General features: G+C 35.8%; 1 protein-coding gene across 1 annotated transcript in view; it reads left to right on the plus strand.

The window, feature by feature from the left end:
• The window catches only part of ATIC (5-aminoimidazole-4-carboxamide ribonucleotide formyltransferase/IMP cyclohydrolase), a 28,570-nt gene that overhangs the window by 9,513 nt on the left and 4,082 nt on the right, over positions 1 to 14,975 (plus strand). Inside the window, exons 5-13 of the mRNA XM_078071291.1 lie at positions 1,685 to 1,773; positions 2,318 to 2,469; positions 2,782 to 2,938; positions 5,427 to 5,552; positions 6,334 to 6,441; positions 7,271 to 7,356; positions 8,508 to 8,597; positions 10,917 to 11,045; positions 14,850 to 14,942. Coding sequence (XP_077927417.1) covers positions 1,685 to 1,773; positions 2,318 to 2,469; positions 2,782 to 2,938; positions 5,427 to 5,552; positions 6,334 to 6,441; positions 7,271 to 7,356; positions 8,508 to 8,597; positions 10,917 to 11,045; positions 14,850 to 14,942 — 1,030 coding nt within the window. The remainder of the gene's footprint in view (positions 1 to 1,684; positions 1,774 to 2,317; positions 2,470 to 2,781; positions 2,939 to 5,426; positions 5,553 to 6,333; positions 6,442 to 7,270; positions 7,357 to 8,507; positions 8,598 to 10,916; positions 11,046 to 14,849; positions 14,943 to 14,975) is intronic.

Raw genomic sequence — 14,975 nt, forward strand, 5'->3', positions numbered from 1 at the left:
CTTTGCATTTCAGTGTGAATTTTAGGATCAGCTTGCCCATTTCTGCGAAAAACAGAGTTGGAGTTTCCTAAGGATTGCATTCAATCTGTGTATCAATTTAGGGGAGGTTGCCATCCTAATATTGTCTTCCAGTCCATAAACTGGAATGCCTTTCCTTTTGTTTAGATTTTCTTTAATTTTGTTCAACAGTGGTAGTTTTTAGTATACAAGTTTTAAACGCTTTTGTTAAATTTATTCTTAAACATTTTTTTGTTGTTTTTGATGCTACCGTTAGTAAAATTGTTTTCTTAATTGCACTTCGGGTTGTTCATTGCTAATGTACGTAAATTTGGTTAACCATATGTCCTATAACCTTGCTGAATAGTTTTTTTTTGTTAAATGCCTTAGGATTTTCTATATACAAGATCCTGTCACCTACTAATAGAGATAGCTTTACTTTTTCCTTTCTAATCTTGATGCTTTTTATTTAATTTTCTTTGTTAATTGATTGTCTAGAACCTCCAGTACAGTGGTAAGAGTCGACATTCTTGTCTTGTTCCTGAACTTAGGGGAAAGCATTCAGTCTTTCAACTTTAAATATAATGTTAGCTGTGGATTTTGGGGTTTTTCTTAAATACCTTTTATCATGTTGAGCAAGTTCTCTTAATTTGTTGAGTGTTTTTATCATGAGTGGGTGTTCAGTTTTGTCACATGCTTTTTGTGCATCTGTTGAGGTGCTCAGGTGGTTTTTGTCCTTTGTTTTATTGAAATGGGCTCCTACATTAACTGGTTTTTAGATGTTAAACCAACCTTACAGTCCTAAGGTAAACCATATTGGGCTGTAGTGTATGCCTCTTTTTATATTTTGTTGGTTTCAGTTTGCTAGTATTTTGTTGAGGATTTTTGTGTCTGTATTCATAACATACTGGTCTATATTTTTCTTGTGACGTTTTGTCTGGTTTTGGTATCAGGGTTATAGGCATTGGGAAGTATTCCCCCTCTTCTTCTGTTTTACTTTTTTTATTAGTTTTTGCCAGTTGTGCTTATTTCACTGGGTGTGAACCTGCCCACAAAGCTCCTCACATTGCAGGCCTAGGCATGGAACTCTACTGGTTGTTAATTTTAGATTAGTTCTGTATTTTAAATTATTCTTTTGGACCTCCTGTTAACATCATTGTATATGATCTCTCTGAAGACAAAACAAGCAAAGAAACAAATATTTCACCCTTAGAGTGGTCTGTTATTTTTCATCATTGTACATGACCCATTGGAAATAGAATCTAAAATTGAATGTTGTAGATAAAAGTGATTATATTCCAAAATGAGGATGTTATCTGTAGCCTTGTATTTTGCATTTCTGTTAAAATTTTTTTTAAAATGGTTTTTTTGATGTCTGGATTATATAATGGGTAGCTGGATTATATAAGTTTACCCAGGCAGTAACATTGCAATATGATTTTGGGAAAGTAATGTTTTGAGAGCACCTGCTAACCAAAGCCACTTTTATTTACTATGTTACGCAACAGTGGGAACTCCTGACATTTCAGTTTACTTTTTAGAATTCTAAAATTCTAGGATTATAGTTTATATTTTAGATCTTTAGACTCACGTGATCTTTAGATCACGTTAAAGCTAGTGACTGACTTATATGTAAACCCCATAAAGTTTGGGTTTCTAACAACAGCTAAATTCCTTTTTGGTTTAGGGTTGTTGTCTGTAATCTGTATCCCTTTGTGAAGACAGTGGCTTCTCCAGATGTAACTGTTGAACAGGCTGTTGAGCAGATTGATATTGGTAAGTTAGCAAAACCATATTTGAAGACTGATAGGGGAGGATTACTTATATTTTATTTATTTATTTTTGGACTATTTATTTTTAAAGATTTTATTTATTTATTTGTGAGAGAGCGAGAGACAGCACAAGCAGGGGGGAGGAGCAGAGGGAGAGGAACAAGCAGACCTCATGCTGAGCCCAGAGCCTGACATGGGGCTTGATCTCACAACCCTGAGATCATGATCTGAATCGAAATCAAGAGTCGGACACCTAAGTGACTGAGCCACCCACACACCCCAAACACTATTTATATTTTAAAATAGATTTTGTTTTGATGTTCACCCAGAATCAGAATATTGAGGGAGCAGAAAATCATACTGCTCCCAGACTGTGTTCTGGGGTGATTGTAATTCATCTATATTTTCTAAGTTATTACTTTATGTAGAGATTCATCTGGGATATGTTTTCCTTATTTTTTAAGTCAAAAATTAGAAGTATGTGTACAGTAACTTTATTTGAAGGAGGTTAAACTCATGGAAATACAAATTGTTTTCGTTCTCCCAAGGTGGAGTAACCCTACTGAGAGCAGCAGCCAAAAACCACGCTCGAGTGACAGTCGTATGTGACCCTGAGGACTATGTGGCCGTGTCCACAGAGCTGCAAAGCTCTGACAGCAAAGACACCTCCTTGGAGACTAGACGCCAGTTAGCCTTGAAGGTAGGGATGCACTTCTATCCAGTGCAGTGTTTGCCAAACCAGATGGTATTCAATTTTCATGGGTGTCCTTGGAACTGCTATCCTTTTCCTATAAATGAAGAGACCCAAGTATTACAGAGGTATAATATCAAAAAGATTGAAAGAGACTCGGAAAGAGAACGATTCGTTGTGTTTTTAGTGTTACTGGGTGTCTTTCCTGCACAGTCACATGTGTGGACAAGGAGTGTAGTTTGTTGTGTGCTACCTAAGACCCTCTTGTGCCCACTTTGGTAAGTGCTGCTGGTGTTTCACAAAACTTAACACTTTTTGTAGGCTTTCACTCATACGGCACAATATGATGAAGCTATTTCAGATTACTTCAGGAGACAGTATAGTAAAGGAATATCTCAGATGCCTTTGAGGTATGGAATGAACCCTCATCAAACTCCTGCCCAGTTATACACACTGAAGCCCAAGCTTCCCATCACAGGTAAGGGCTGTGTGTTACGTGGCATAGTTTGCTGTGTCTGGGGGTGTGCGTGTCTTTCTCTGTATTGTATCTGATGTGGCTCACGTTGAGAAGATAAAGTAAATTATATAATGCCTTTTATAGCCACCTGAAGTTTGAGATGCCAAGTGGACTTGGGAGATAATTAGGGGTTCCGGAAAGAGGTCAGGCTGGAGATAGAGTTTGGAATGTCTTTGGCATATAGATGACTTTGGAAATGTAAAACAGGCAGGATGGATTTCACAGAAGAGGTTAAGCAGTGGAGGAACCAGCAGAGGAAAACAAGGCTGGAAAACCTGTAGGATTTCAAGTGGTTTGGAATGATCCTGAGAACAAAGAAGCGACTGTTCGATCTGGGAAAAATTGCAAGAACAATTTCCTTGGAATGATGGATCTGGCAGCCCAATTGAAGTGGGCCGAAATCACAAGTTGGACACTATATACATACAATGGAATATTACTCAAGCCATAAAAAAGAACGAAATCTTGCCATTTACAAACGATGTGGATGGAACTAGAAGGTATTACGCTAAGCGAAATAAGTTGGTCAGAGAAAGACAGATACCATATGATTTCACTCGTGGAATTTAAGAAACAAAACAGATGAACGTAGGGGAAGGGAAGGAAAAATAAAGACAAAAACAGGCTAACCATATGAGACTCTTAACTATAGGAAACAGGATTGCTGGAGGGGAGGTGGGGGGGGATGGGGTAATTGGGTGATGGGCATTAAGGAGGGCACTTGAAGTAGTGAGTACTGGGTGTTCTATGCAGCTGATGAGTCACTAAATTCTATCTCTGAAACTAATAGTATATGTTAATTAAATTGAAGTAAAAAATTTAAAAAAAAAGAGTTGGGCACTTAACTGACTGAGCCACCCAGGCACCCCCTTTTTTTTTATAATAGACTTTATTTTATAAAGTAGTTTTAGATTTACAGAAAAATTTCTCAGAAAGTACAGAGAGTTCCCAGACATTCCCTCCCTCTGGATCTCCTCTTTCCCCAGTTTCCCCTTTTAATATCTTACATTAGTATAGTACATTTGTTAAAATTGATGAACCGGTAGTGATTCATTATTATTAACTAAAGTCCATTGTTTACGTTAGGACTCACTCTTTGTGTTGTATATTCCTTGGGATTTGACATGTGTAATGGTGTGTATCCACCTTGACAGTATTGTGCAGAATAGCTTCACCACCTAAAAATTGCCTGCATTCTACCTCCCTGACTCCTGGAGCCACTTATATTTTTACTGTTTCCATAGCGTTATAAGGTTGGAATCATATAGTATATAGCCTTTTCACGCTGGCTTGTTTAATTTAGCAATATGCATTTAAGGTTCCTCCATGGTCTTGGGGGCTTGAGAGCTCATTTCTTTTTGCTGTTTAATAATATTCCGTTGTATATGGATATACCCTAGTTTAGTTTATCCATGCACCTCTTGAAGGACATCAGAAATAGACAGTTTTTGACAGTTATGAATAAAGCTGCTAAAAACATTCAAGTATAGGTTTTTCTGTGGACATGTTTTCAACTCGTTTGTATAAGTACCTAATATTTTCTCTTATTGTTTACTATTAATTGCCTATTTTGTTTCTTCTATGCCTCTTCTATAAGCTCTATGTGGAAGGAGCTAGTTTATTCATTGGTAATATCCCCAGTACCTATAACAGTCCCCAACATTGTGGTAGGCACTCAGTAAATATTTGTCGAAGTTTATTTTTAAAACTATGTACCATCCAAGATAACACAAAGGAAATGCAGTTATAAATCTGTTTTTAATTAATGGCCCTCTTTTTTTTTTTGTATGTGCGGAGTTTATAATTTATTCACAAGAGATAATAGCTCCTAAAAAATCCTGCCATTGTTAAGAAAATAGGCAATGAGAAACTTGGAAGTTGTAATCTTTCTAACGGCATTTCAACTTTAGGCAGAGCCTACTGAGTTTCATATAAAGGAGGAAGAATCCAACTTATTTTTTTCCCCTTATTTTCTCCCACCCACAGCTCTTTCATTAGCTTGTAATAATATTCTTATATTGACAAGGTTTATAACTTAGATTTTGTACTGTCTCTGTAATTGCCGTGATTGTGTTATCTTAGTTCTGTACTGAAGTGGATCCCTGACGATCCCTGGTCTTGTCATTCTTTCTCCCATTCCTGAATTCTCTGTTGGTTTATTTCTAGATTGACTGGAGTTGGTTTCTCCAGTAGCATATGTATGTGAGAGAAAGAAGAGAGAGTGTGTGTCTATTTTTTTTTTTTTTTTTTTTGGTGAGGCAGGCTTAGGCTCTAGTGTTTTGTTCTTTTTTCATCAAGTTCTTTTGTATTTGTGTATATGTATTTGCCCCTTAATTATACTTTTCTGAAAACATATTTGTGCAGCCTTGACATATGTTATTTTTCAGAAATGTACATATATCTGATTTTATTGATCCTCCTTGATAATGTGTTTTGTTTCTATATGTAGTTCTAAATGGAGCCCCTGGATTTATAAACTTGTGTGATGCTTTGAATGCCTGGCAGCTGGTGAAGGAACTCAAAGAAGCTTTAGGCATTCCAGCCGCTGCCTCTTTCAAACATGTCAGCCCAGCAGGTAAAGCACTATCTCTGGGATGCGCTGGAACTGTTCAGAATGCCTTCTTTTTGATTTTAGAAAGAATTGACATGTTCTAATGTGAATATAGACATTTTCTAAAGTCTCAAACCACTTTTGTGGAGTCTGTTAACAGTTTCAGTATGGTAACGTGACAAAATCTGGTAATAACACGTATCTGTTATTTGCATATACATAATTGTATAACATCACTGTGAGCTAGGAGGATTAGGAAATCACTTTTTTGCAGTGGAAACGTAAAAAATAAAGTAAAATGGCTTAATGCAATATGACTATTTTTCCACATGGTTGAAAATGGAACTGTGCAAACATAAAGAAGTTCTTGTGACACCTTACCGTAACTTTATAGCCATTGTATGAGATACCTTTTTGCTTCTATGTCTAAATCAACTCTAATACATAGTTCTTTGATGTTTATTTGATATTAAATTGATGTAAACAGGGAAGAAATAAATGGTATGTGGTATCAAGCAGGGTGGAGAGAGTCCTTAATGAAGTAAACTAGCTTTGTACACATGCATGATGCTGGCAGACTCAGTAGTCGTTTCCAGAAGCCAGAGAGAAAAGATTCCCTCCTCCCTCCTCCCCTGCAACTGTATTTTTGGTGTTTAATTATCTGGCCAGATGTTTGTTTAATTTGGCATAGGCACTAGAAATTATGCTGTATGGACTAGATGTTAAGAAAAATGTTGTCTTGATTTAGGAGAGGATAACTAGTAACTTGAGACTTGGAGGTTTATTTTATGGTTTTCTGTACCAGGTGCTGCTGTTGGAATTCCACTCAGTGAAGATGAGGCCAAAGTCTGCATGGTCTATGATCTGTATAAAACCCTTACACCCATATCAACTGCATATGCAAGAGCAAGAGGTCAGAACAATAATAGCTTGTTGGTTCTTAAAAGAGAAAAAACAATATTTTATCCTAAGTAGAATAAAGTAGTAATATTCTTTGTTTCAGATTTCAAATTATCTTTAATTTGTTTTTTATTAATACTTAGGAATGACTATATGAGTGCCTTGGAATAAATTTGTTTATAAAAGTGTGTGTTTGGATTTTCATGTAATAAATGGAAACACAATTGGAATTTGGCGCATCCTATTTCATATTAGGCTATTGAATGCGTTTGTATTGTTAATATATGACTAAAATTATATGGCTATTTTAACTACACTGAATATGGTTAGAGTTGTATTTTATATATTTCAGAAATATCTAATTCATGAGGTGAATAACCTGTGAATATTACTGTAACATTTTCAGAAGATCATCGAGAAACTTGATAGCACGGCTGATCTTCTGTAGTAGGGGTTGGCATGCTGTGGCGCACGTGCTAAATAAATCCAGCCTGCCACCGGCTTTTGTAAATACAGTTTGATTGGAACTGCCATGTCCCTTTGTCATTGTGGCTGATTTCTAGAACTGCAGAGCTGAGTAGGTATAACAGACCATGTGCCTGCAAAACAAAAAATGTTTGTTATCAGGCCCTTCCAGAAGTTTGCCTAGAGGGTAAAATTAAAGAATACTTTGTTATGATTGTTTCAGTTTAAATGACTTATTAATCTATTATTTAGATCTTAAACAATAAAGTTCTATTTAGAGGAATGGATTTTAAATGATCACATTGGGGTTTTTTTAAACATCTTTTTCTGTGCAGGGATATTTGTGATACATACCTCATTTTAATTTTTATTTATAGGGGCTGATAGGATGTCTTCCTTTGGTGATTTTGTTGCATTATCTGATGTTTGTGATGTCCCTACTGCCAAAATTATCTCCAGAGAGGTTAGTGGACGTTCCTGAGGATTGATCCATACATAACTGAGTAAAGTTCTATTTATTCTTAGTATTCATTGAAAGCATAACTTTTTTATGTATACCACCTGTAAATTAGTTAAGTTTATTGTTCAGAAAGTTTATATTTTATGTAGAACATGAATCCTTGACTGAATTGTAATTTTGTGAGATTTAGTGAATGTTTCAAATGGATATTTTGCTATTACTATGTTTTAATGTATATATTTAATTGGTTTTTTTTCTGTAATAGTCATTATCTTAATGCCAAAATTATTGTTCATAAGAGCAGAGGATGCTATCTTGGCTATGTAATATTGAGCCTTACTGTAAACCTTTGTAGGTCTGTAATAAAAGATGTGTAGGGGAAGATTACAAACTACTTTGAAAAACTAACCCTCATCAGTTGAATACCAAATAAGGATTCCAGAAAGGTGGGATTTTGGGACGAGGAGACAGAAAAAAGGTAGCTCAGATTAGCTTGTAGGGAAAACAGGTGGAAATGAAGGCTACATGGGCTTGATGATACTTAGTTGTTTTAGGGATTCTTCCCATGACCACTATCATCCCCACCCACAGTGGAGCTGACCTGCTGCGTTTTATGTTATAGCACAAGGCTTTGTAGTATGAACTATGACTTTTCTTTCAGAGATGTTAAATCTGATCCCTTTGACTTGCTGTTGAGTACTTGCCTTGCCTAAGGTTATTAGCAGAGATATAATCTGATCCCCATGTCTTGCTCTTGTGGAACTTGCTTTGCCTAAGGTCATTTTGCCTGGTACTGGCAGAGTGGGGACTCCAACATGCTTTTTCTGGTGCAAAACACCACTCCATGAACAGAATAGTGAGAAATTATTTTTCTTCCTCAGGTACATGTATTAGAGTGAATCGTTTATATATTCTTAGTTAAAACTGAAACAAACAACCAGAAACCCTGAAAGGATAGCAAATGAGATAAGGTTAGCTGTACAAAGCTGTATTCTAACATAGGCTTATCTTTACCGAGTACAGGTATTAGCATTATCTGTTGGAGGTAGAAACAAGAAAATGCTGCTGCATTAAGACAGATAATTATGTTTAGATTGGTTAAGAAGTGTTCCCTAATTTTTGAAAGTAGAAATTAATGTTTAGTACATTTATAGGTATCTGATGGTATTGTTGCCCCAGGATATGAAGATGAAGCTTTGAAAATACTTTCTAAAAAGAAAAACGGGAGTTACTGTGTTCTTCAGGTTAGTTTAATTCATGTTTAAAAATGGTGACTTACTTTTTTATTTTGTGTTTCTTTTCTCCCATATTTAATCTTTCCTTTATGATGAAAACCTTCTAATTTATCCTTTTTTACTGAGGTTTCTTTAATTCTTAATCCTACAATTTTCTTTTCCCTTATTGTTAATTTTTGGGTTTTAGATGAGAAGAGCTTCCTTACTCTTAGTTTTAAATCTTAAATTTTTGGGGCGCCTGGGTGGCTCAGTCATTAAGCGTCTGCCTTCGGCTCAGGTCATGATCCCAGGGTCCTGGGATCGAGCCCCGCATCGGGCTCCCTGCTCAGCGGGGAGTCTGCTTCTCCCTCTCCCACTCCCCCTGCTTGTGCTCTCTCTCTCACTATGTCTCTCTCTGTCAAATAAGTAAATAAAATCTTAAAAAAAAAAATTTAAAAAAAATAAATAAATAAATAAATCTTAAATTTTTAAGAAAATAGTTAATACATATACATGCTTTCCTATCCAAAAGGTATTAAGTGTTATTGATGAAAAGTCTCCCTGTCCTTCCCTTCTGCTACTCTGTTACGTCTTTAAAAGTAACTAATATTTTAAGTTTCTTGCTCATCCTTCCTGAAATAGTTGGTACTTTTCAGCAAATATTTGTATTTTTTTCTTTTTTCGTTGTTGTTTTTTCCCACTGACACAAGTCTAAGATTGTACATGGATAAAGCAAAGAATTATTTGAATTAAAATAAAAATTCCTAAAGCTGTTTTATGGAAAGTGCTGATGTCAAAAAATTTGTGGAATACTAACTCCATATACTGGAAGTTCTAAGTATATAGCCTTCATTGTAAGATACCATTAATTGTGACACACCACAGATTCCATGTCAGCTTTTCAAGGAAAGAAAAAAAAAAAATACTATATTAAATATACATACTTTTCCTTTAAGGCCCTTCATTGTAAGTTCAGCCGTTCGGTCAGATGATGCTGTATTCTTCAGTTTCTTAAGCAGTCTTTTTTAAGGGTATTAAGTACTTATGGCTCTGTTTAATAGTTACATGTGTCATTGTGGAGAATGTTTTCCAAACCTTGAATTCATCATCGTGACCTCTTCAGCACCTGACAGCATCACATTTGAAGATGTCAAAAGATTACACTGGGCCTTCCCCCAATATATTATTTGAGAGTTTAGCCAAATTTGCACGTGGACACATAATTATAACTATGAAATAACTATTCCTATATCTGGCTAGTGTGACAAGTTTCTTTTGACATCAGTTAATAGGGAAGGCACATCCCAATTTTAGAAATCTGATAATACAGAGGAAAAAGGAACATTTTGGAATTCAAGAAAGTACAAATTAGGAAGAATTAATATGAGGTCTTGCTTATAAGTTATAGATACCAGTGCTTTCTTTTTTAAAGATTTTTTTTTTTCATTTTTATTTATTCATGAGAGACAGAGAGAGAGAGGCAGAGGGAGGAGCAGGCTCCCAAGGAGCAGGGAGCCGGATGCGGGGCTCGATCCCAGGACCCTGGGATCATGACCTGAGCCGAAGGCAGACGCTTAACCATCTGAGCCACCCAGGCGCCCGATATCAGTGCTTTCTAAATCAAAGATCATTCAAAGGATAAATGAAGAGATACTGTCAAGTATCACTTGGGAGAGAGTAGTCTTATGCAGATTATTCTCAAGTCTTAATATCTTTTCAGTTCAAAATTTGAAAGAGGAAGATAGCAACAAATGACATATATTCCCGGGATGCCTGCCTGGCTCAGTTAGTAGAGCAGGTGACTCTTGATCTCAGGATCGTGAATTCAAGCCCCACGTTGGGCATAGAGATTACTTAAAAAAAAAAAAAGACATATGTTCCATTTTAAATAACAAACATCTCGACTCCAAATGTTGCTTTCCCCCTTTTAACTATTTAATTCAAGTGTTAGCTCTGTATTTTGTAGTAGATTATTAGAAGGGAAAACTAGAATTTATTTTTTATGCCACTACCTGTTTTTTTTAGCAGATCTGTTTTTATCTGCTGATTTCCAAAAAGGAAGATACAGACAATGGTTTCAGTTAGTATAACCAGAAGTGCTGTCCCTGGAATCATTGGTTTTAATATGTTGTTATAAAACACCACAGGGTTGTAAACCTATAAAATTTTTTAGAACAAAATATTAGGGCCTGGCGATTCTATTATACCTTTACTGAAGTGATCTTACACATAACTTAAATTAGAAAAAAATGTATATGATCTTGCTATAATAATTTTTTTTGTACGTAAATTAAGCGAAAAATGTTGAAGGTTGTAGAAATACTACTTGTGACTAAATTTCTGTTTTAGATGGATCAGTCCTACAATCCAGATGAAAATGAAGTTCGAACTCTCTTTGGTCTTCGTTTAAGTCAGAAGAGAAATAATGGTGTCATTGACAGGTCATTATTTAGCAACGTTGTGACCAAGAATAAAGATGTAAGTTTGAAAATATCTGAACTGAATGCAGTAAGTCTGTTTTTAATATTTATAAGCTTATGTATTTATTAAGGCCCATATTTAAAACTGGTTGATCTGCAAATGTCCAGCTCATCTTTGAATTATCAAATAAGTTTAAGAGCTTACCAAAAGAATAAATGACCATATTAGAAGCTTCTGTGCATATGTACATACTCAGAGGTATTTATCTTCAATTATGCCTAAATGGGATCATGTCTTTCATAATTCTATAACTTGCCTTTTCTCCATGCACTAAGCTACAAGTATGTTTCTATATCAACAAATATAGATCTATATCTTCATCTGAAAGGCCACATGGCAATCCATGTATAGATGTACTCTGGTAGATATTTTGTTTCCATTTTCAGTACTATGATCAGTGTTTCATGTGGTCAAGTTTTTGCTCTTGGGCTGTTTGTCATCTTTTAGGAAGGACATACTCCTAGAATGATAGTGTGGTTTTTTTTTTCCCACATATTTACATGTATTCTATCATTTAATATGCATAGCACTCTATGTGGGGACTGGGGGTGGGTGATTACTATCATCTCTATTGTAAAGATCACAAAATTGTGACATAAGTTACGGCTAAGAAATTTGCCCAAGGTTACATAATATGAAAATGGATGCACTAGTATTTCTTTTCTGAAATCTCTTAATTGGACCTTCAGTTTTGAAGGATTTTTTTGCTGGTTCCAACATTGGCTCTTCCCCCCCCCCCCCCCCCCAGTACTTAAGATGTGTAGCTTACATTGTTTTGTGGTCTTGTCTGCTGGTATGTCTGGTATTTTTTGATTGAATGCTGAGCATTGAATGTGAAAAAAGCGTAGAGGTATTTTGAGTGTCTGGATGGTGTGTTTTTTCCTTCCAGAAAGATCTGACTTCTTTTGGCAGGCAGATTAGGTGGCAGTCAGATCATTTTTATCCTGGCAGGAATTAAGCTCTTTTGAATCTGGGCTTAAGTCTTTGTGAGGACTGGTCTGTGTATGGTTCACCCCTATTTTGCTGAAAGCACTAGTGTCTGCTGGTGTCACTAGGTGTACTCTGAACTCCATTTTTGCCACTTAGTCCTGTAACACTGCCAGGAGTTGTGCTCAGTTCCTTTACCATTTAGCTTATTGCCTTGCAAGTTGGAAAATGCTTTGAGGCGAAAAGCATAGATGGTCATGCTCATTTCTTCTTACTTCCTTTATCTCTGGGATCTTTGCCTCTCAGTACTTGCTATTTTACTACTTTGGTGTTGAGCTTTTCTGTTTGTTCCTAGAAAAGGGTTGGTCTGTGAACGAGTCATTCCTTGTAACAGAAATAGAAAATGAGGAGGTGTATTTGTTTTCATCATCTTTAAGTAGAATTGCTGAAAATAAGCTTTAAAACCTTTATCGGAATAGTTCAATCTGTTAATAACTGTATGGTGATGAAGACGTGATCTTTGTTGATTTAATAGATATTCTTACATTTTTATTTTTGAAAATTAATGGTGCCCTGAAGTATAAAGGAACATGGTAGGCATCACGTGTAGAAATACCTTTAAATTCATTGCAGTCTACTCCTTTGGTCAAGGCTATAAGGTACTGGGATTTGCAGATGGAAGCCGTGTTTTGTACCAATGTTACTTACTGTATGTAAGCAGCTCACAGTAATATGAGCCCCCCCCCTTTTTTTAACACTTTATTAATCTGGCTGGTTAGTTTATCTTTTAAAATACTGAAACAGTATTGACCTAGATTACATGGTACCTATGTTGATAGGTCTGCCTAACTATTGAAGCTCTTACTTTTCTAAGTTTTCCTTGTAGGTTTATAGGTATTGGACTGACTAATAATTTAGCAGTATTTGATAGGTTTTGTGCCCCTGGCTGTGCTAACTTGGATGTTTTTTTACAAGGAGTGAGGTATGGTTTTAATTCATTTTTTATCTAAAATTTTCTCTACTTGTTTCATATGTATTTTTAATTAGAAATTTGGAAGCTCAAGCATAAGAGTGATGGTTTTATCTTTCTTTAGATTCCCCTTTTCTTTTAAAGCAGTGTTTTGTTAACATGTCAGCCTCAAAATCCTTTTAGGTATCAGAACAGTGGGAGAAGCAGGAGTGTGTATTAAGCATTAGCGAACATGCTTGAATTATTTTCTCTTCCATTTTTCTTAAATAATGCTTTAATTTGTTTTAACTATTTGTGTCCCTCATTCCAACACCCACCCCATCCCCCCCCTTGAAATGTCTCATATTTCTTGATCCTAACTCAGAATACCAGGGTTGCATTTCAAGGCAGACCTGTAGGAAAGCTGGTTTATGTTATTAATCTTTCTTAGAACTAAAAGAATAAAATGTGTAGTTGGTATCTTAAACAGCAGATACAGATAAGAAAGGATATACTACATTAATACTATCTTAGAATAACAGATTCTTAAGAAATTCTAATAGTGTTTTTTGATTGAGCTTTCAGTTTTGAGATCAGAATGAAAATTGCAGGTTCAACATGCACTGTTAAGAATTCCTGTGTACCCTTTGCCCCATTTCCCCTGGTGGTAATGTCTTGCAAAACTATAGTACATGATAATGATAGTGATGCAGTTAAGGCACAGAAAGAACATTTCCATGACCATGAGGATCCCTCGTGTTGCCCTCTTATAATGACACTCATTTCCCTCCTCCCTCCACCGCCTCCTTAACCTTGGGTAACATCTAATCTGTTCCCCCTTTTATAATTTTCATTCAGTGTACATTCATGAATGGGTTTTTTGTGAATATAAGTTTTCATTTCTCTGTTATTAAGGCCCAGGAGTGTAATTGGTGGCTGCTGGGTGTATCATGGTTGTATATTTAGTATTTTAAACTGCCAAACTTTTCCAGAGAGCCTGTGCCATTTTACATTTTACACCAGCAACATATGAGTGATCCAGGTCTCTGCATTCTTACTAGCTTTTAGTGTTGTCTCTTTTCTTTAGGTAGGTATGTGGCAGTATCTCATGATTTTAGTTAGCATTTTCTAGTGGCTAATGAAGGGTGTTTTTTTGTATTTATTTGCCTTCTGTGTATCCTTTTTAGTGATATGTCTCTTGATGTGTTTTGCCCATTTTCTAATTAGATTGCTTTTGTCACTGAGTTTTGAGAGGTCTTTACGTATTTTAGATACTGGTTCTTTTTCAGATATGTGGTTTGCAAATATTTTCCCCCAGTCTGTAGCTTGTCTTTTTATCCTCTTAATACAGGTTTTTTTTTGCAGAACAGAAGTTTTAATTTTGATGAGGTCTAATTTATCATCACAAGTATTTTTGAATAGTTTCTACTTAGAATTTCTAGACAGAGCAGAAAATGATCCTAATTTGTTTTTTCCTGAACAGCCTTGGCTGTATATGGGCATCACAGTTGTTTGTAATGTCTGTGAAAATTATTCTCAGTGTTTTTTCTGAACATAAATTTTATCATGTTTGCATATATGTTTCTTGGTTCTGTGGTTGAAAAAAGTTATTATTTGTCAGTTTGGGGTGGATATGGTATTTTGTAACTAGTGTGGTGTGTAAATAGGCTTAAGCCTGAGTCGCTGCAAATGGCATTAGTCTGAGTCTGTGATGCATTAGGCACTGCTGAGTTCCACGACAAATATGTTGAATGTTGATTGTTGTTTTCAGTAAAACTACAGTAGAGTTTCCTATGAACGGTTCATTTCATTTTGTTCTTTGAGAGATACAACTATATTATAGGTGTGTTAAAATAAGTAACATGTAAGATGCTAAAACGGAGTTATAAAAGTCTGATGCAGTTGACCATCCTGTGTTTTTTCAGTTGCCAGAGTTTGCGCTCAGAGACCTCATTGTAGCCACCATTGCTGTGAAGTACACGCAGTCTAACTCCGTGTGCTATGCCAAGAATGGTCAGGTAACCAAACTCTCAGACCCACTTGGGGCAGAC

The sequence above is a fragment of the Halichoerus grypus genome, chromosome 4, assembly GCF_964656455.1.
Source record: "Halichoerus grypus chromosome 4, mHalGry1.hap1.1, whole genome shotgun sequence".
In the NCBI taxonomy this organism is placed as follows: Eukaryota; Metazoa; Chordata; class Mammalia; order Carnivora; family Phocidae; genus Halichoerus; species Halichoerus grypus.